The 21,538-nt window shown below is 39.4% G+C and overlaps 3 protein-coding genes across 12 annotated transcripts; 2 read left to right on the forward strand and 1 right to left on the reverse strand.

Annotated features, from left to right (window-relative positions):
* Window positions 1-2,330: 2,330 nt before the first annotated feature.
* On the forward strand, window positions 2,331-7,451 carry LOC114722300 (mitogen-activated protein kinase kinase kinase 5). Of its 8 annotated transcripts, none has more exons than XR_003738147.1 (12): window positions 2,331-3,122; window positions 3,487-4,113; window positions 4,196-4,283; window positions 4,701-4,763; window positions 4,865-5,028; window positions 5,153-5,228; window positions 5,565-5,624; window positions 5,700-5,825; window positions 6,168-6,383; window positions 6,465-6,559; window positions 6,706-6,876; window positions 6,972-7,451. XR_003738147.1 is itself a non-coding variant. In XM_028908301.1 (11 exons), exons 1-10 carry the CDS (start codon window positions 2,617-2,619, stop codon window positions 6,561-6,563), a joined length of 2,025 nt encoding a protein of 674 aa, XP_028764134.1. In that variant the 5' UTR covers window positions 2,331-2,616; the 3' UTR covers window positions 6,564-6,567; window positions 6,706-7,451. The 8 variants fall into 8 exon arrangements, 4 of the variants coding, with proteins under 4 accessions (XP_028764134.1, XP_028764132.1, XP_028764133.1 ...); XR_003738146.1 differs by having other exon boundaries at window positions 6,706-6,867; XR_003738148.1 differs by having other exon boundaries at window positions 6,168-6,377; window positions 6,706-6,867.
* Window positions 7,452-10,223: 2,772 nt separating this feature from the next.
* On the forward strand, window positions 10,224-14,194 carry LOC114722301 (zinc finger CCCH domain-containing protein 62-like). 3 transcript variants are annotated; one of them, XM_028908303.1, is made up of 8 exons: window positions 10,231-10,617; window positions 10,798-10,915; window positions 11,681-11,742; window positions 11,825-11,876; window positions 11,977-12,082; window positions 12,877-12,975; window positions 13,052-13,169; window positions 13,259-14,194. In XM_028908303.1, exons 1-8 carry the CDS (start codon window positions 10,410-10,412, stop codon window positions 13,558-13,560), a joined length of 1,065 nt encoding a protein of 354 aa, XP_028764136.1. In that variant the 5' UTR covers window positions 10,231-10,409; the 3' UTR covers window positions 13,561-14,194. The 3 variants fall into 3 exon arrangements, with proteins under 3 accessions (XP_028764138.1, XP_028764136.1, XP_028764137.1); XM_028908304.1 differs by having other exon boundaries at window positions 10,801-10,915; XM_028908305.1 differs by lacking the exons at window positions 13,052-13,169; window positions 13,259-14,194 and adding an exon at window positions 12,356-12,362 and having other exon boundaries at window positions 10,224-10,617; window positions 12,877-12,953.
* A 557-nt stretch (window positions 14,195-14,751) lies between these two features.
* LOC114722252 (estradiol 17-beta-dehydrogenase 1) lies at window positions 14,752-17,414 on the reverse strand. The gene is made up of 5 exons (XM_028908238.1): window positions 17,019-17,414; window positions 16,654-16,913; window positions 16,393-16,486; window positions 16,179-16,290; window positions 14,752-15,959 (listed from the first exon to the last, which is right to left on the reverse strand). Exons 1-5 carry the CDS (start codon window positions 17,152-17,154, stop codon window positions 15,788-15,790), a joined length of 774 nt encoding a protein of 257 aa, XP_028764071.1. The 5' UTR covers window positions 17,155-17,414; the 3' UTR covers window positions 14,752-15,787.
* Window positions 17,415-21,538: the final 4,124 nt, after the last annotated feature.

Genomic DNA, 21,538 nt, shown 5'->3' on the forward strand with positions numbered 1-21,538 from the left:
TGAAATTTGGGCCTACCTTTAGGTCCACGATGAACATCCAGGCCCAAATGAGTTTTATTTTACCAAGTCCTTTGTAATTTAGCCCAAGAGTAAGTCGCTGCCAAATGCAGCTCAATTTTTTTTTTTAAAAAAAAACAATACAGAGTTTTTTTTTTTTTTTTTACCAGCAATACAGCGGTAATATAATATCCATACGAAAATGGGGAGAAAATACTCGGGTCTCATGCCTTCCTTTTACCTTCACAGTTTAATTAGTTTTGGAGATTAAGGGGGTGTTTGGATAGAAACCAAACCATGGTTTCAGAAGTGCTTTTACGGATTACGAAGTAAATATGTGGAGGAGATTATCTCGTTTTGCAGAAAAGTGCTTCTGAAACCATGGTTTTGGGTTTCCCAAACACCCCCTAAAGCTCCTTTCCCCGGGGGAGATCCAAATTCTCTCAGAGTCTTTGAGAGAGAATTTTGGGAGAAAACATGTGGAGGTTTTAGGTATATCCGTGTCCTTAAAAAATTTTATCCATATAGTCCCTTGCTATTTGAATGAAGGAAAAATCATCCAGACCGTGCGAGCAAGATCAATGCAGGTGGCTGCTTTCCCAAATTAATTTTGATTTGAACCCTGTGGTCCATGTTTGAAGGAAATTATATGACTGGAGATGACATATAGTTGCCAGTCATACGTATATACAGTGGCGTTCTAGACACCCCATTGAACCCGGTATGGGACGTTGGGTGTTTTGTGGCCTCTAAACGCAAAACAAAGGAATTTTTCCAGATTTTAATGTCAGGGCACAACTCTACTGAATTCCCTTTCACAAATCACGCGTCTTTATCCGTTGCCAGTGTGAACATATCCATGAAATTCCAATAAGGTTACTTGGTGCTGACTGTCTGGCGGGGGCAGGCGGGCCATTCATTGAATAACAGCCACATTATGATGGCTCCGTACGCTGAATTCTTATTAACGAATTAAATTAATTTTGTGATTCCAGAAAAACAACGCACGTCAACCGATTAAGCTTCATTTCCCACCCATTAAGTAACTTGCTCTTTGACGTATATTATAATATTTAGAGTTTTATCTTGATTTATGTAAAATGTATTCAAAAGTAATTCTAAATATGATCTACCCTTGATTGGTCAAACTCTATATTAAAAGCACGGTCCTTACTTTTTTGCCATAATTTTCTTTTGATTGACGAAAATCCCAATCATGTCGTTTGACCGTTGATCTGGCCCGGTCCATGAAAAATGACCCCTTCTTGGCGTGACAAGGCCGACGGCCCACAGTGTTCTCAGTGGAGGGGTTAGCCTGAACCACCACGGGAGATAAATGCCGGTGGTGGCGATGTGGCGTAGCTAATCCATGCAAGGTTTATTAATTTATTAAAACGATTAGTATTTACATACGTTCACTTTTATAAGTATTTACATAGCTAATCCCTCCACACGAAGAATTCGGCACTCACAATGCGTCCAACACGTGAAATTCTAAACTTTGCTTCGCACACGGCTTTCTTTTAAGTACCTGTTTACATTAATTCTGCATAATCAGGCTTATCATTCTCTGGCATGACCCTTGTATGACTATCGGACTTTGAATCACGTAACACAGTATGTGTCAAACAAAAAAAATTAAGTTCAATGGCTCCCGGTGATCATGAGGCGATAAAAGCGGGCCCATCTCGGAATTAATCCACACTTTCAGGCCAATAAACTGAAACTGGGATTCTCTCTCTCTCTCTCTCTCTCTCTCTCTCTCTCGCTGCACGCACATCACTTGCATATTCATCTGAATGGAGACAATGTATAGTTAGATTGATGACTATTTAAAAGAATCCTATGCTGACATGCAGAAAAATTCAACAAAAACAAATTTAAAATTATTAAATCTCAAATAAGAAATTTTAATTAAAAAAACCTGTTATTATCCAAACTCATTAAAACTTCAACGAAAACTACTTTTGAATTTAGCAATTTTAAGTTTTTTTTTTAAACTATTCTTCTTAACATATATGCATGTTTATGATAATTATATAGTTTGTTGGCTTCTTGTTTAGACAAAGGGTAGCCGGGTAGGCAGGTACGCAGCCAGTGGCGGGGGAATAACGACCACAACTAAAATAGCAGAATTAATAACAGAATTTCAAGATTAATTTCTAGCAAGAATGAAAAATATAAAACAAAATAAAGGAAAAATGAGAAGGTGACATCCTCTTCCTGTCAGGTGGTGACGGACTTCGGGGTTGACACGGGCGGAGGGAAGAGAGAGAAGATATTGACCTCTCAAAATGGAGTCTTCTTTCCCGTCTGGCATGGGGGCAGTACGTTGTAAACCGCTTTCTGGTTGCTCTTCTAGACACAGAAACAGAGGAAGAGCTAGAAGGAGAAACATATCCCAACAAACTCATTCCTTCTTCTCCCTCTCCCTCTCCCTCTCCCTCTTCATCTAAACCTATATATTATATTCAGATGCCATAATCATCCATCCTCGTTCTTCTCCTTTCGCTTTTGCGAATGGCGATTCTTCTCTCTCTCCACAGTACTTCTCTGCCGCCTGCCGATCTCTGTGTTCCTTCTTTACTATAATAAAACCCTTCTCTTTTTTGAATCGCTATGCGTTGGTTATCTTCCCTTTCCTTGTCCCATTCTCATGGTCTCAAATCCTCCTCTACCTCTTCTTCTTTTTCCACCTCCGACGTTGACCACCCTAAGAAGAAGTCTGCAGATGCCAGTCGGGGTTTGGGTGGCGTTTGGCCTTTCGGTATCGGCAAAAAGGCTAGCCGCCCCAAGACGCTCCGGCCTATAGGTGATAGTGATGGCAGGTCCCCTCCCAGGTGGCATGATTCCGATGATGACGTTCTTGTGCCCTTGGCTCATTCCACGACCCCCTCTGATCGTCAATTTAGTCGTTCCAATACAACGTCCTTTTCTTCCTCCTCCGTCGCACCTCAACCCTTGCCCTTGCCGGACGCGGCGCTCTCTCGCCACATAGACGCTGATTGCCCTTTACCTTTCCCGAAAGATGTGGCCGGACCCAACAGCGCTGCGAAAGGGCTACCAGATCGCGATCGAGCTGATGGCGTGATGGGCGGGGTCTCCTCTGTTTTTCGAATTCAGAGGTAATATTTTTCGCCTCTTAATTGAGCTTTTCTTCGCCTGCTTATTTGTCACGTGGTTCTTTCATTCTCACAACATTTATATTTGAAAAGTTCCCATATTTCTTTTTCATTTTTAATGAAAGCTATTTGTACGATTATTCCTTTTTTCGTGTGGCCTTTCCCTAATCCGCGGATAGGCGACATTTCCATTTTCTTGGCAATGATCGGACACCAAGATATTACTACTCATTTAGTATAGTGTTATGTATCCATGAAAGCGTTTGATTATAAACATGCGTAATAATCTCAGTGAATCTAATAATGTCTGCTTGCCGCATTTGCTAGCACTAAGAGTTTACTAACATTTGGCTTAAGTATGTCCCAGTGTGTTTGCTAGCCCGGGCGTAAAAAAGAATAAGGCGCAAGCGGAAATGGGGTCATCTGTGATGATGCGTCAGGATCTAAGTGGTAGCGAAAGTAATCAAGTTAACTTCCGCATTGAAGTCCCAACTTGGAGTGCTCCAGTTAGTCCTTTGAACAGTCCCTTGGTGAGCCCGAACAATGGAAGACATAGTGATTTCGTTCAATATTGTTACGTGTGTCCCCCGCCAAGTCAATATTGGTCGGCACCAGAGATGGTCACGTCTGATGCATCATCAGGGACGACGCATCCTGCATTATTTGATTTAACTGCATTATCTACTGATACTTCTCCTCATCACAGTCCACGAGGTAGAAGTCCTAACCAAAATCTCAGGAGCCGAAGTGGAGCTTCCTCGCCAATACGTCCCAGGTTATCTCTCGAGACCTCAGTAGCACGTCGCGACTTCAATGCCCCCTCTCTCAACGTTCACCCCTTACCATTGCCTCCTGGGGCACCCTTGCTTTCCCCATCCCCTAAATTCTCCCCCACTGTGCCTAAGTTAGAGTCCTCCTCGATGAAAAGCCAATGGCAGAAAGGGAAACTAATTGGGCGTGGTACGTTTGGAAGTGTTTATGTGGCTACCAACAGGTATATGAAGTTTCTAAAGCATCTTATGCTTTTCTCTTCTCTTCCTTGCTAGGTACTGAAAGAGTTTTTTGTTTTGTGACAGAGAAACTGGAGCATTATGTGCGATGAAGGAAGTAGAAATATTTCCCGATGACCCCAAATCCGCCGAGTGTATTAAACAGTTAGAGCAGGTTGTCCATTACTATCTGCTTGTTAACTGTGCAAGTATGAAGTTTATTAAATATGCTGTCTTTCTTCACATTGACACTAGTATGGATTAACATTTGCTCGTTATCAGAAATATGGTACTTCATTGAAGAAGTCAATGCGCTAGTTTACCCTGATATAGTCCTTGGTTATTCAGCATAATTCTCCACGTTGGAGGCGTCAGAGCTATGAAGAAAACATACTAATATCTAGATTTGTATTTCATGACCTGTGCATTTTATTTTGAGGTTGCGTGAGCTCACTATGGCTTTACTTATATCCTCCCCAAACTAATTATGCAAAAATGTTATTTTTAGTCTTCTACAATCATCATCCACACAATCAAAGCTTTATAGCTTTCTGATTCCTCAAGCTCTTTCTTACTAATTTATCTCTCTCAGGAAATCAAAGTTCTTAGCCAGCTGAAGCATACAAACATTGTGCAGTATTATGGCAGTGAAATCGTAAGCAATCTACTTGTTCATGATTAGGTGCACATAATTAGTTATATATTTCTTGAACAACCATAAAAGTTAACTTTGTTGACTTTTGTTGTATCATGAAGGTTGAAGACCGGTTTTATATTTATCTGGAATATGTCCATCCTGGATCAATAAACAAATATGTCCGTGAACATTGTGGCGCCATAACAGAATCTGTTGTTCGAAGTTTCACTCGTCATATTCTTTCAGGCTTGGCTTACTTGCATAGCAAAAAAACAATTCATAGGTACAGTCATATGGTTGATATGGTGCATAGCATAAGATCTGGAGCCATCTACTACATGAAATCCCAAGATATTGCTACAAATTTTATTGGATGGAAAATGATTATCTTTGCTGGAATTGTATAGGGACATTAAAGGGGCTAACTTGCTTGTTGATTCTACTGGGGTTGTTAAGCTTGCTGACTTTGGGATGGCCAAGCACGTGAGTTACTAAAATTTTCCCTCTGAATATAGACTTTTGAGTCTCAGTCTTTATCCTATGGAGAGAATGGTTATCTCATTGCACAATTTTTTCTTGCTTTTCATGTTGTTGCATTTAATATATATATATTTTTTATCAATCAAGACTTACTAAAAAAGGACTAATCATCAGTTGAACAAGATTTAAACTGAAGGGCTCAAATTAATTGCTTGAAAATCCTTCTCTTGTTTTTTTTAACCTTGATTCCTTTCTCCTGGTTGAAATCTGCAAATTTATTACCTTTTTTATTTATTCATTAGATTGATTCAAGTAACATAGGATCTTTATCTTCCACAGCTCACTGGACATGCAGCTGATCTTTCTTTAAAGGGAAGTCCATACTGGATGGCTCCTGAGGTATACCATATTCTTATTATACATTACCCTGTGATATCTTGTAGCATTTCTTATTGATTCTTGTTTGTCCAACAGCTTATGCAAGCAGTGATGCAAAAAGACAACAGCTCAGATCTAGCTTTAGCTGTCGACGTTTGGAGTTTGGGTTGCACAATCATAGAAATGCTCACAGGGAAGCCTCCTTGGAGTGAATACGAAGGAGTAAGCACCTGAAGAAAGTTTCAGTTGCCCTTTCATATTATGTTCTCAATCAGTTTCCACACTAGTACAAAGCCTCCATTATTATTGAAATATTCTGATGGGATTGGTAAAATTGAGTACTGCATATTTAACCCTGGTTATATTTATGCTCATTCAGATTGCGAGAGTCTGATAATGGGGAATGATACGTGACTTTTGTTCTTGTTTGGACAAACTTTATTGCTACATCTAGCCTGAAGCATCTCTATGCAATTTTGTTTAGAGTTTAGGCTGTAAATTTAGCTCAAGTATAGTATCTAAGCATCCTTCATTGATCAACTTCTTAATATTGTATTTTTGCAGGCTGCGGCTATGTTTAAGGTTATGAGGGATACCCCTCCTATACCTGAAACATTGTCATCGGAAGGTAAAGACTTCCTGAGGTGCTGCTTTAAGAGAAATCCAGCAGAGCGGTCAACTGCTTTAGCTTTACTTGAACATCGGTTCTTGAAAAATGCACAACAGCCTGATGTTTCATATTCTGTGCAGTCTCATAATGGAATAAATTTGACGGTGAATGTAAATGTTGTACCTCTTTATATTGTTAAAACAAAGCTGTTTAGTAGTACTTATTTATTACTCTTTTTTTAATGTTGACAGGACAGACCCCTTAGTCCCAGAGGGCAATCTGAACATTTATCTGATCAGTTGCTAACTACTAGTATGCAAATTGCAAAAGGGAAGGGCAATGAAAGGTGACTAGGTTAGGATTTATACAATACTTCCAAAGTTACTTGCCCTGAATATTTGTGTCAAAGAATCCTTCCTGTTTTTAATCTGGTACTTTTGAGCTGCACATGGCTTACTCATAAATGTTCATGCATGGTTTTCCTCTTTGCAGATGGACAGAAACCGCAGTGTAACTATTGACTTAACATTGGTGTCAAGGGGATTCATCCCTTGCAAAAACCGAGCAATTTGTATTTACGCTAAAATCTCAGATTGCAAGACACATAATCCAATCCCTTCCATGATTGTCTCTGGCTACGTCAAAGTGGAAACAGTAAGAATGGTATTCCTAAATAACCGCATTTAGGGAAGTTTCGTTTGCTATTCCAGATACTTAGACCCATCGCTGTAATATGGTTTACCTGGACCCTCTTGTAGGTGAGTTGCAGCTACTGCTTGGTAAGCTTCTTTCCCTGAGTTTCTCATTAATGCCCATTTGCCTCCCCAAAAGTACAAGGGCTTCTTCAGTCTGGAAGTCATGTTGCATGAGAATAGAAGCAGTTTTTGTATAATATTGCATAGAGCTCTTCAGCAGCAACAGAAGTGTGTACGATACATTTTATAAAACATGCATGTTTCTCCTGACAGCAGAATGGAGTCCAAATCGAGCATGTAGATATTATCCCTCTCGCTTTCATAGGGATTTTGATGTGGTGACTTTATTGGCATTGTCACTTGCTAATGCTAGTTAAATGGATTCTTGTACATTGTAATAAGGCCTATTTCAAAATCTTCAGTTTTGGAAGCTGGTATTTTTTCTGGTTACTGTTAGGATACCTAGTAAAAAATCTTAGCCACGTGCTAATCCAATACCATGGAAGAATAAATTGTTGATTCCTTCTAGGAACTGTATTCTTATGTTGTTTTCTCTTCATTTTGTTTCAAAAAGCATGGACATGGTAATATTTTTTCTCGTGGCAATACCAGGTGTCTATGACACGGAACATTAATCAGTGAAGCTAAACTTCTATCGATTTTGTTCGAGGGGTAGGCCTCATATTTGATAATATTTAAATGAGGCGCATTGCGATTGGCGCAGAGAAGGGGGGAGGGAAAAAGAGGTTTATTACTGTCTAGAGGTGCTTTATAGATTCATATCATCCCCTCAATCTACTCATCTTCAGTCCAAAACATCTTCTAATTTGGTGCACTATGGTTGGCTTTTCTTGCTTTTTAATATTACTTCTTAATCTTCTGAATTGTTGTGGTTTCTTCACTTCAGACTTGGTCTGGGTTTTTGGTGAAGCACTTGTTTTTTTGGTTATTGCTACCACATCTTTACTGGAATCATTTTTTCTCCACATCCGTTTCATCCTCCCATTTCCTGATTTTATTTCTTCTGTACATTTTTGATGATATGCTGGGGCACAACTTATTCAGTCTTGATAATGCTGAATCCCTCCTAGCCTCAGCTGCGAGCTTCTTGGCCATGGAAACAGAAACGTTCTGATTTGCCTGTGAAAACCTTTCTTCAGCTGCTCTTATTAAGGCTGAGTACTCTTGATGTGTTAGTTGTACTGCTGCAGCGTGAGCTTCTAATTGTTTAATCTGATGAAGGGCTTCATCATCAGATTTTTCCCGAGCATGGGACTCGAGTAATATAGCTTCAACGGTGAGTTGCAAGGTCTGAAGTTTCTGTCTCCTTAACTGCAAAATCTGTCTGAGTTTGACTTGTGCTTGCCTTTCTTTCTTTATATCGATCTCAAGCCTCTCCAATTCATGGCGTGCTCGATCTAAAGCGTGATTGATTTCATGGCTCATGATTTCTGCCTTAAATCGGTATTCTCTTTTGGATTTGATGTTCATGTTGATAATCTCGAGCTGAGATTCCAACTTGGAATGACGCTGGTATCTAACCTTTTTCTAGTATCTACGAGGTTTGATTTCTGCATCTCTAGTTCATCAATGAGGGGCCTAGAGTCAAGCCATGATTGCATTGCCTTCTCCCTAGCTGTCTGAAGCTCCAACTTCGTCCTAGCTAGTTCTGTCGCTTCCGCTTCCATCTCAGCTCTCATGCGTTCTTCCAACTCTCTCCCCTTATCCATGGCTCCTCGAAAATTCATCTCTAGTGCATGTGTCCGTTTAGATCGTTATTCCGTTTATGATTTAAGGTGCCGCGGGCAAGACTGATACGTAACATTAAGGACACAACTCTCTCCAAAAATAGCATTGTTGTTTGAGGTTCCAGCGAGCTGGTTCATTGAAACTGCTTATTCATTTGAGATCCCTATGAAGCATTGTTATCACCGATTGCCTCGTGTTTGTTAGCACTTGGATTTATGTTACGTCTATTACTGCCAGCGGCTCGCGTCCAGGGCCCCTCTCATCCAAACACGAACACATAGGACTTGGTGTACTATTTGAGTATGGAAAGTTTCTCCTCCTTAATAGTTAATACCGTCTCTTCTCCTTAATATAAGATCTAGTTGACTAATTTGAAGAGATTAAAAAATTAGTTGAGTTAATTATTTGCTATAAATAGGTCTTGTCTTTCTTAGAATATCCTTGCTAATCATATATATTAGCTAGAATGACTATTTAATAAAATCTTTAAGTTTAATATGTACAACTACTATAAGGACTATTTTGAAAAGAATAAATAAATATAAAAAGCAAAGTGAATTAGAATATTATTTTTAGGATCAAATTAAGAGTCAAAAAAGTCCTTATAAATTAACGGAGGTAGCATATGTGTTACTCCCCGGCCAATATAGCAAACTAAAAGATTAAGAATTAGCTAAAGTTAAAAAAGGAGAGAATGAGTTCCTAAAAGATAATAGCATCTGTTTCATAATACTCCTCTCTTCTTTACTTGACTTATTTGAGGAGATTAGGAAGTAATTTAGAGATTTATAAATAATAAGTGTTGTTATTCCTAAAATATCCTTGCTATTAAGTATTTTAAAACTGATGCAAACTACAAAGGATTCTGAAACTGAATCACGCTAAAGCCTGCAAAAAGGAGAGGGTAAATCCGAGTATCCTGCAAAAGATAAGCTAGCAGCGGGGAGGGTGTGTTCATAAATTATATTACTTTTGTAAAACAAATTGCTGATAGATCCAATTGATTAATTTAGAAAGATTAAAAAAATTACTAAATTATTTAATTATAACATATATTATATGATCTTTATAAAATATTTATGTATATCAGATTATATATCAATTTATAAGTAACACAAATTAATTTTAAAAAAATGACCAATATAATACTTAAGTAATTTATAATCAGCTAAGTGGAGGTAATAGTTAAAGAGTTGGCTGGGCAACTTAAAAAGTAAAACCTGAACCTGTCTGACCGCCTCTAAGGTCGCCTGAAAACAATATTTAAATGTAATTATTGCTCTTGTAAAACAATAGTACGCGCGTCTCAGATTTCGAATGTTTTTTTTTTTTTTGTCTCTGATAATAAAAAGATACATATACATAAAAAAAAACAAAAAAAAGTTTATTTTTTATAAATGACCTGATTATTTCCTGTCAACTTAAATATAATTATTGAATTTCACTTACTGAATCTAAAATCTGTTTCTATATAATCAAATTGCAGATTCCCAAGTTTTTATAATTTATTTCATGACTATGAATGCCCGAAGTTTTTGTTTTTTGTTATGCAAACAATGCCGACCTTTAGGTCTAAAAAAATGTCTGAATTGTTACCGAGAAAACGATGTGGACCGGAGGTCGGCCCAGATCCTGTGGGCAGATCCGGAGATTGGAGAGGCGGTGCCTGCTTTCATTGCCAAAGTAGCAAAGGTTCCCCATCGATGGTCGGCCAGTTCCTTTTCGTTGTTCTGATTCTGGTCACGTTCAAATATGGTTGAACCGAGGGGGAAGCGCGCCATCATTGTTCTATCTTCATCTTCTTCCGAAGAAATTGATGATCACGACATGGAAGACTCAATCAGTGACGACGACTGCGCTGACGACGAGGAGGAGGGACAATCTCTGGATGACGATGACGAAAATTCTGACGACAGTGATGATGAGTCCCTCTCCAACAAAGTTTTTGCCCTTTTTCAAGGTTCGTCTGAGGCTTTTTGTGCATCTCAGTCCTGCCTGCTACCCTATCAGTTTTTAGTCACATGAATTCCTCTAATTATTTACTTCTAGTGCTTGAAGTGAGTAACGAGACTTGCATCAATTTGGCTAATGATTATTGATCATTGAATCTCTTTCTGTTTGACATCTTTTTCATTTCCAGAAGGAAGTGATTTAAAATATCTGAAATTTAAAGAATGCAAAGCATATCTGCGTAAAAATGGCCTCAGACTGGCAGGGAATAGAGATGTTTGTATTGAGAGAATAAGAGAGCATTGGAGGTAATATTTTTCTAGCAAATTAGAGACGTATGGTGATTTGATATTTAGCTAACAATTTCCGGAGCCTTCTCTTGTGATGTGCAAATACATTTATCTGCGCTGATAGTCTGTAATGCCCTTTTCCTCTATTCCATGTCGAAGCTGTGATCGTAATCTTGAACATATACGACGCTGATAAAACATGCTCGAGTTACCAAAATTTGTGTGTTCTATATTTTGGTTCTGATGACTTTGTTTTGGCTAAGAAGCATAGACTTTGCTCGATATGACAATTTAATGTGTCAGGTAGTGTTTCGACTGTCACGTAGTGCTTGATACGTGTGTTTTGAAATGTGTTATTCTTTTTGTAAATTTATTGTGATTTATTGTTTGTTAATAGCTTATGTTTAACATTTATATGTATGAAGGTTATTTCAATTTATATTTATCTAAGTTTTTGGTCCATACTCTATGCATTAATGTTACTACTATTGCTACTCTGCTCCTTGCTTCGTTTAGTCGACTGTCCCTTTTGCACCTTTCATCTCAGGTGTTTTATAGGTCTAGCACCTCAAATGTGACTCTTGCCTTTAACCACCTTGTTCTTGATACTAATGATTGGATTTTTTCCCCCCCTTATTAAAAACAGAACAAGAGAGTAAGATAGTGATTTTTACCAAAGAAGATAGGACTTAGTTTTATAAATTTTCATAAGACTTCGATCTGAAGAAAAGCAATTCTTACCATTCAATGTGGTATTATTTAGTGTCTACTTTGATATTTCAGGATCAAAGATGGACGTGGGTATACACTTTATCCGAGATCATCCTTTATTATTGATTGTACTGGTAAATTGTTTTGCGATTATATATTCATCGACTTTTATGTTTGCATTTTTTGTATGATTAATAGCCTGCTTGTTTTTCCTAGGTGATGTGTGTAAGGGAGATGTTGTCCTGTTCAGACAGATGGTTTATGAAAAGTACTACTCTTTTAGCTCTCTTATTTCATCATGTTTGATATGAAGGTTTTTGTTTAGACCCTTGTTATTCTTTCTTATGTCAGTGGTATAAATTTCACAGGTTTGATAAAGTCAGTAAGCGAGGAAGACATGTGGGAAAGAGAACTGTTGCTGGGAGGGTAGTTAAGGAAAGCTATGGTGCAACAAAGCAGCAACATACCTTTACAGTAAGGCTTAGAGTATATAAATTCACTATGAACATGTGGCTACATTTGCACCTTTAATATTTTGTCTTTTAGGTAATAGTTGATCTTTTGCTTTGTGGTAGAGCTTATTTGCTGGCAGCAGTACTATTGCTTCCTTCGCTTGGAATATAACTCTTAGTCTCTCTCAAATTCCCCATGATCCCAACAAATCAAATAGACAATGAAAGATAAAACTCTGGTTATTGCATTGCACCGTTAATTTACCCTTTCTTTTTATCTTTTGTGTCCGTACAGGTGTTCGGTACTCTATGATCTTACATTCAGATGCTTTGGCATGTTATAAGATACCGGGATATATTTGAGATTCCCATGTTTGGTGACAATCAAAAGTTCTTATTACGCAATTAACAATTCTGGATTGAAAACCACCCCCCCTCCTAAACAAAAGAATGAGATATTTCTCAAATTTGCTAATGCTTCGTAGCATCTCAGATGACATTTAAGCATATTAGATATTAGTGTATCTAAAATGTGTCTCATACGCCCCCTAACATCCAAGATATCAGGACGAAGGTGACAAATACCTGATGACTCCTAAATGCGATGATTTTTTGTAATTTAGCCTCATAACAATTGCCAAAATAATTGGACAGTTGCATGCAATTTTGAAATAAATGTGCTAAGATGTCTTTGGACCAAGAGTCTAAAAAACTCTCGGTGAGAAACTCTTACTTGATTTTAGCTTCTTTAAGATTTAACTTTTGCTTTCCCATTGTGACTCCTTATTCTATCCCATTCTGCATTGGACCCTGCAGGTTGAGGTCATATGGAGTGACGGGGTTAAAAAATTTCCTCCACTGTTTCCTTTGCTTGTTAAGGGCCGCAATCTCTATAAATTGAAAACATACAGACAGGTATTCAGTCACTACGTTCTAGGTGTTTTATTTTGAGTCCTTCGTTTAGTACTTGTACTATTCTTCCTCCCCTTAGAGATGGAAACATGAAGCTGAAAGAGTCAAAGTGCTTTCTGAGAAGCACCAACGTGGTGCAGAGGCAAGGCTTGTTAGAGCAACGAGGCAAAAGAAGGGAAAATGGAGTGCAAATGGAGGCAAGTGAAGGAGCTTGTGTCACTATGTTTTAGCCCTCCGTATTATTGGTAACTTGTGTTACTTATATTTGAACACTGATAATTATTAGGTTTCAATGGCCATTGTGAAATCCGTCATACCAAACCATCAAAACTGAGAGTATCACGTACCTATGATATGGGAAAGGTGAAGCAGCTTGACGGACATCGAAGAGCAATCTCTGGCCGCCAGCCTCTAGAGACCACTTCAACAAGACAAGCAGCTAGGAAAACAAATGCATCTTCAAGAACATTCAGATCTGCAAGTGGATGGGATGAATCCGTTGACTGCTATCAACTTCCAGTTCATTCCTTTTATGCAAATTATTCACGAAATTCTCATCAGTCTAAAGTGAATTGTCAGAAGAAATGAAGCATGAATTCCCACCTTTGAGGTTTTGTGTTGATGAAATTGCTTCACCCCGGTCATGAAATCTGGCTTCCTGCGCTACTAATCTTGCCTACACAAACCTGAGATACAGCTCTCAAGGCCTTTGAATGCAGAACTTGTAGACAGGCCACCGCATCCATTTCCTTCAGGGAACCAAGATGCTTGGATGGAGGAATTGTAGTTTATGAGTTGATCTGTTTACCCTTGTCAATATTGAGACTCTCGGGTTCTATGCAAATGCACAGGTCTCACTCTATTAGATTGTAAAACACAGCTTTCATCGTCCCCTGATTAGATTGATGATAGGTGAATATGAGCGTTCGTTGCTTTTCTGGTGTCGGGTTAGTTTTATGGGACTTATCCACTGCTTCCATTTTTTTCTTTTTGGCGAACAACTGCTTCCGTATGTTGGAAGTTGCTTCCTTGTAATGGACCGACTGTAGAAGTGACCTCAGATGCATGTAAGTGTATCCAAGTCTTTTGGTTTTAGTCGCAGGTCCTTAGACAAATCTTTAATGCCGGGAGCTTTCCACTGGAAGTCTACTAATCCGGATGTTGGTCTATGGTTGTCTTGGTTAAACTATGTGGCTGACTTACTGGTTCTCGTTATTTTGCACTTAAATTAAAGTTGTCGCATTATATCTATTCTGACGTATGGGTGTGCAAAGGTTCAGTTTTGAGAAAAAAGCCAAGAACCAAACCAAGCCAGACTAAGGGCCAATTTTTTCTTAGAAGTGACTGTAGTTGGGGGACTAAGGGTGGGACAGTTGGGAGGAAAAGGGCCAGCTTTTTTTCTTTAAATCTTCCCTCAATATTGTGAAGCATAATATTTTTAACTTGATTTAGTTATATTGTTGACAATATCATAACAAAAATGCCGAACATTAATATACTAGCATAACTTAGTTATTATGTAAGACAAAATATTTGTATGATATTTTTGAAGAAATATTGAAATTACATACCCATTTGGATAGATGGTCAAGATTTGCAAATCATAAAGAACCGATTAGATTACTCCTCAATTTTGTTTTTTGGTCCTAGACCGCATAAACGCACACCAAAACAAAAAAGCTTTGTATGCCCACCGGTCAAAATCAAAACACTGGAGACAACCCAGATCCACAAAAAACAGGGCGGAAAAAAATAAATAAATAGAACCGAGTCACACTCTAGACCGAGGCTTGCCCATGCATGGGTCATCACCTAAAAGCAAACATGCTTTAACCTTTACAGTGAGCAGGAAGAACAGTAAAACTGTTCAAAGATTGTTTTCCAAGGGGCAAACGCGCAGCAGCAGGGAGCGCGGTCATTAGTCGAGAGGCGAATGAAGGGGGCGGCAGGGAGGCTGGGAGAGCCTGAAGACGAGGCCTGGTGCTATAAAAACTTTTGAGACGGGACTGGCATGACGTCCTGGGTCTGATATGATAGCAATAGCAAAGCTCAGTTGTGAATGGAAGCATCACCCTCCTTCACCGAATCATGCAAGACCCACTCACATTCATTGTGGTGGAGCCCGCGATCACGTTATCCAAAGTAGCTGAGTTGTCAGTGAAGCCCCTCCGCCCTACAATGGTTAACGGCTCCTCCGACAAATATCGCCACTGACACGCGTACGTCAACCCCTCCCCCCAAGTGCCCTTTATCTGAGAGCTACCACTCACTCTCCATTTGTCCCCCAATGAAAACATTTTTATTCCCATCTCCATGCGAATGAGCAGGAGTTCATACTGTGCTCATAGGGAAAAAAGTGTTTCAGATTGAAGCAAGTACACAGAGTTTGTGTGTCCTACATTGGAACACGAAGTCCTTCTTTCATCCATGCAACCCTGTCCCCATCCCGCCCCTTCCCCCACACCTAACTTTTCCGAGGTTCCCATCACGCTATTATATCCCACTTCCCCCCATACAAGTCGTCCCATTACCGACAAAATTTTCGCTAATCATGTTTTAGAGTGAAATGCCAAATCTCAGTGGTTGCGTTTCAGAAATGACGGCAACTTTACAACAAGCCCTTCGTGAATATTTATATGCATACATTTTTTATTAAAAAAAAAAGAGGAAGTATTAAGAAAATACAAAATAAAAACTTCTCTCTTGACCTCTTCTCACTCCTATGTATAACTGAGATCAAGGAAGAGCATATAATTGAGTAAGAGAGACTCAAATAACCGAGAAAGGGAATGGGCGGGGAAGGGAAAAGAAGTGGCTAGAAGAATCTTGATGTGGAAGAACGGAGGTCAATCTCCTGGGTCCAAGCATTACGTTCCTGAACGTGCAAGTGCCAGTAGGTCTGAGCAAGAGCGTCTGGATCCATCAAGCCGTCCCCTACTCCACCGGGCTGTTCCACAATGGACGCTTTCTGTAAAGCCGCTGGTCCCCTGCATAACATGTCCAAACCCCACCGTTTAATGATCAATTTGCACCTCTGAGCTTTCTTCTTCTGGGAAGAGAATCAAATAATTCCATCCTTTATGGTGAGACAACAGGAAAGTATATATCGAGTGTGATAGAATGGATACATGTTACACGAGCAACTGATCAAGTAAAAGATGAGAATGAGGGGGGAAAGGTATAGAGATAAACCAACGAGAACGAACCTAGGTGGGCCAACTACACCGTCGATGATAATATGCGCTACGTGCACTCCCTGGGGTTGAAATTCCCTGGCCAGACACTGCGATAGTGCCCTCAAAGCGAATTTCCCACAGCCTGTCTCATCTCCCGCATCCCATCCCAACTAGTTAATTTACTGAATAATAGAATACATAATACCAAACGAATCAAATGAGAAAAGGGGGGGCTTTTATTTACAAAGTTCGGAGAAACCAGCAATGCCGTTTAGAGAAGCCGAACAGCCAGTGAAGAGAATTGTGCCTTTTCCCCTTTCCACCATGCCCGGCAGCACCTTCCATTGATTCCATCAAGCCACAATTATATTATATACAATTATTTTATCGATGATTGATCTGGAAACTGATTTTTTTTCCCCAAAAAAGGGATGGAATCGATCGTAATTTGGTTCAACTATAATTTTCTACGGAACGGGAAATTGACAGTGGCTTTGAGATATACCTGTTGAGCGCAGTGGAAGGCACCGACGGAAGAGACGGCGAGAGATTTCTCAAAAGACTCGACGCGAACGTCATGGAAGGAAGTGCGGTTCCAAGAAAGTGGCTGGTAAGCATTATAGACAAGAACCTCCACAAATCCTAGAGACAGCACTCCTTCAAATGCCTCTCTCACGCTTCTCGAATCGGAGCAATCGATTCGTATTGCGAATACCTGTGCCTTCTCCTCCCTCGCTATCTCGTCCGCGAACCTCGACAGCCTCCCTGTCCGTTCATTATAAATAACTATCGCTAATTATCACAGTTTCCAAACATCAATCGAACAGAAAGCGAGAAGAAATTGAGAGAGAGAGAGTGAGAGGGAAGTGCCTAGGTCACGAGCGAGGATGGCAACGGTGTAGCCTTCGTGAGCAAACTTGCGGGCGATTGATCGGCCGAGCTTGGGGCCGACGCCGACGATAGCAGCAATGCCTCGGGAGGAGGGACAGCTTGTCATGTTCCGCATCTTCCAGCGCTCCAATTACGAGTGAGAAGGAGGTTGACGAAGAAGCGAGAGAGAAGGAGAGGGTGGTTTAGTCTATAAAGGCAAGAAGTAAAGGAATATTGAACAAGAGGAACGGGCAATATAAAGAGAAGCGGTGAGATATGTGCTTGGCCTGTCTGAATCACTGCCTCCCTTACAAGAGGCATTCTTTCTACTCACTCCCATGATTATCGATCATTCCCACTACCTGACAAGTCACTAATCACTCTTACGCATCCCCTTCACTCCCCACCCCCACTTTTTATTACTACCCTCCTCCACTCTTCCCACTCTCCCTTTATAATTAACCCCTTTCTCTCTTTTCCTTTTCAATTCCCTTCGCCGCCGCCTCTGCAATTGTCTCGCATATTCCTCTTTCTTCTCTGACAAATGATGCGCCGATCTCTTTCGACCTGCGATACCTCAGTTTCAAAGGTTCCTTCGTCAATAACTTGACACTGTAATTATTTACAAACTCCTATGAATATACCCAAACTTAGCCTTCTTATATTTAGGATGATATTTGATGGATCACGGGTGGTCAATATATAATTCAACTTCGTGTTTTGACAACGGCACCAGTATATATCACCTCTTCCATGCGTATATTATACGTGCTAATGCTTGATCTGCAAAACGTGTAATTATATATGATCAGTTCTCTAGCAGCATGTGTATTAGGCTTTTATAAGGCTTTAATATTGTCTAACGGATAATATAGGTATTTGTATTTGCATGCTCTTCTAATAGTTTGAGCAAAGAAAGGATATAGTGGATTCAAGACGATACTTTCAAACTTTTGTGCTTTTGTTGTTCTAATTGTTCTCTCGCTTTTTTTGGGTGGTGCTACGTGGAAACGAATTTCTCCATGTTCGTGTGGAGAATATATTGGGTCATTCGAGGTTATTCCAACCGGGCAGCTTGCTCATTGCGGAAGTTTATTAATTTTGGGGGTCTGGAGGACGGGAATATGCATCTCTATTTATTTTAAGGCTAAATAAAATAACCACTTCGAAAATGGCTTTACCACTCCTTAACAAATCAGAAGGCTTAGATTAGAATCATTAAATTGCGACGGTGTTTTTAACTCGTATCTTAATTAGTCCCATTTCGCCCCTTCGTCCTACTCCTCAGAATTTTAATTTTTCAGTTTGTATGGATGTAGTTCTCCTTAAGAAAATTCCTCTCTGCAAGATTTCAAGAGGGGCTATAATTTGGTCGTGGCATGCATAACATATATGTTTGATTAATCTAAAGAATGAATGTCATCATTAACTACCACCTTCGTATAATCTTACATCTGCATCATTAATTATTCATGCCCAAATATTTTCCACATTCATTGAATTCGGTGGATATATATATATATGAAGAAATGCCAACCATATGGGCACGAGTGACACGTACGGTTATGATGTTGGCCAAGGGGTACAAATTGAAATAGTAACAGCTTGGAACTTGAAAGCATTTGTCGTCGAGCTCAACTGTGTGGGACACTACTGAGTGCACCAGAATTCAGTTCAATTAATTAACACGCAAAAGTCTCAGGTTCTTCAAATTTGCATCAATTGACCCTTCCTTTTCTCTTTTGAAAACTCTTTGCAGAGAATATACTGTTGAAAACACGCAGCAAAGGAAAGTGTTAATAGTACGTGCAGACGTATATTGATATCTTCTGTTCCTCCTTCACCATCAGTAACATCCTGTGAAAATCGTTGCTTCAAAATTAGGTCTCCTGTGAAACTGTTACTTCAGGTTTACGGGTGACACATGTTTAGCCTCGTGCCTTTTCTGGAGCACGACCCATCTATTTAATAAAACCTACCCTCTCAATTTCTTAGCTACTGGAAGCCGCTAACCCCTTCTCTGCGCAACTTGGCGTGTCTTTATCATTCTCAAAAACAACTTCTATTTTATAATGCCTCAGCTGGCGTAAACTCTTTAAAGCTCTAACTGAGCACGGCGCCTATTCATTCTTTCGTTTTTCACACACACAAACTGATATATTTTGAACATTAGATGGGATGAGGCAGATTTTCGTCTGAGAGTTCTATTAGTTTTAACCTCACACAGGTAATGCTAATAAGGGTGAAATATATTGAGTATATAAAAAAGGGTGAGTGTAGGATATTATGTATAGGGCGTGCAGGTTGGCATATGTGTCTGTGTTATAAATACGGAGTATGGACTTGAATTTTGGCCGGGATTCAAATTCATATTGTGACAACAATGTGAGTCTGTGACAGCTAGCTGAGCCCGACAAGAGTGGCCGTTTCGGGAAAGATTCAGGTCCAAATTGTATACGGTTTAGACAATGGAGTACTGTGTGGTCCAGAAAGAGAGTGAAGAAAAGAAAATTCCTTAGATTCAATGATAATCAGGACCCACCCCAAACAACCTCAACTTTTCGGATATTTCCAATTCCAAATAGCCTCGCTGACTCGCGGTCAGGAATGGATGATGATTAGCCCAATTGGCGCAATTGCACTTCCCCCCCGCCATCTCTCTTATCATTGCCTCATCAGCTAATTAAACCCTCAGTCCTCACGTTCTTCAATTACTCGTGGCACTTCTTTCTGCTTCATTTTAACATTCGCATTTACTAATAAAAGGAAAAGAGACGCGTACAGCACCCGATCGATCATTCCTTAGCTTGTTGCTCTACATGAAGTAAGGAAAATTCTGATGAGGGAGGTTCATCACAAATCCGAAGCAAAAAGGCGAAAGAGTGGTGAATTCTAAAGATCAATTTATACATATGGGTCTTATATTAATCACTGCATGACAAACATATGTGGTATGCAAGTCTTGAGATCGCCATAGGCGAGTAGATATTGATTAACAATTTAAACATTCTGCAGATTGGAATTCCAGATATATATAACGGAGGAGTTGAAAGTCTAGTTTTGTTGTGATGGGGACGTAAAGGCGTCATATTCCAGGATTAATAGCTCCCATTAAATGTGTTTGTCCCGGAGCGAAGGCTCTGTGGTTGGATATAGCTTGGAGGCCGAAAATATAGGAGCTGGCTACTTTAATGAGTTCACATGTTGTGCGGCGCATTTTCCTGGACATATACAGTAGTCCTCTACGTCTTTTCCATTTTGCCCCTTTACAAGTATAGCCCCATGAATTGACACTGCCCTGCCATTATATTCACTCGCCATTTCTATTTAAACTTTTAAACTCTACACTACAGTTTATAGCGTATTCTCTTGTTAAATTTAAGACTCCCCGCCAGTCCGGGGGAAATGACGTTCGTTGGTTTTTATCACCCGTAATTATTTATAATCCGAGACTACACTGTATAGAAGTTCGTTGAATCTGACGGACATCACAGTTGCAGATATTGACCAATCCGGACAGCACACACACAAGACTTGGTTTTACAACGCAACCAGAATTTATGCAATACCAGAGGATTTAAATATATAATCAACGTCATTTCATTCATACATTGAAGTGAAGAATAAAATTTGCAATAAATCGCATTATTTTATCAGATGTGAGATGTGAATGTGGAAAGGGTAATTGGTAATGACCACGTCATGTAAAGAAGAACACCAAGTTCAATGACGACAGCCACAGACCCTCCCCCTAAAGACGGCCGGTAGGGTCATAGATAATTATCGGATTGTCCAGTAGTGCAAGACCAAATTATGACCGGAGGGTGTGTCTAGCCTAGACCAGGATGATTCTCCCTCCAGTGCTTGAGTTGGTTATCTTTATAGTACGGCACTATTTATATATAAATCATAACGTGACTCATTCTACGAATCTTATTGAACACTACAAATCTAGTAATCCGCATGTTTGAGAAGATAAAATAAGATTAAAAAAAAAAACAGTTCTGTCATAGACAATTCCGAATCAAAATGAGCACCTAATCCCATTTCCTAATCAACAGGCTACCCAGATAAAGAGGAATTTGTATAAAGGTTTTAAAACTCTTCCCCCAGCAATTAATATCATTAGTTCCATTGCATGCTGAAGAAATCTTGCTCATGTGTGAGGTAGCCAATCGAAGATGCACCAAACATCTTTAAAATAACGAAGTTTCGTGTTTGGTCGGTTTGGTTAGAGAGGAGGGGAGGAAAATATTCCAATAAGGAATGAAATATAAAAATTCTAATGATGTTCCCTCTGCTTGATTTAGGCGAGTGAGAGGTGCGGGTTTGGAGATGAGAGAAGGGGAATTTTAACATCCAATGGTTTTGTTTTGAAGAGCAAGAGGGTGAAAGATAATACTACATCTGTTTTTAACTATAAGAACTAGTTGACTAATTTGACTAGGTTACGAAAATAAGTTAAATTAGTCTTTTGTGATAAATATGTATTGTCTTTTTTAATATATTTTTACTAATCA

Source organism: Neltuma alba, unplaced genomic scaffold (assembly GCF_004799145.2).
Source record: "Neltuma alba isolate B1F8T4 unplaced genomic scaffold, ASM479914v2 tig00012088_pilon, whole genome shotgun sequence".
Taxonomy (NCBI): domain Eukaryota; kingdom Viridiplantae; phylum Streptophyta; class Magnoliopsida; order Fabales; family Fabaceae; genus Neltuma; species Neltuma alba.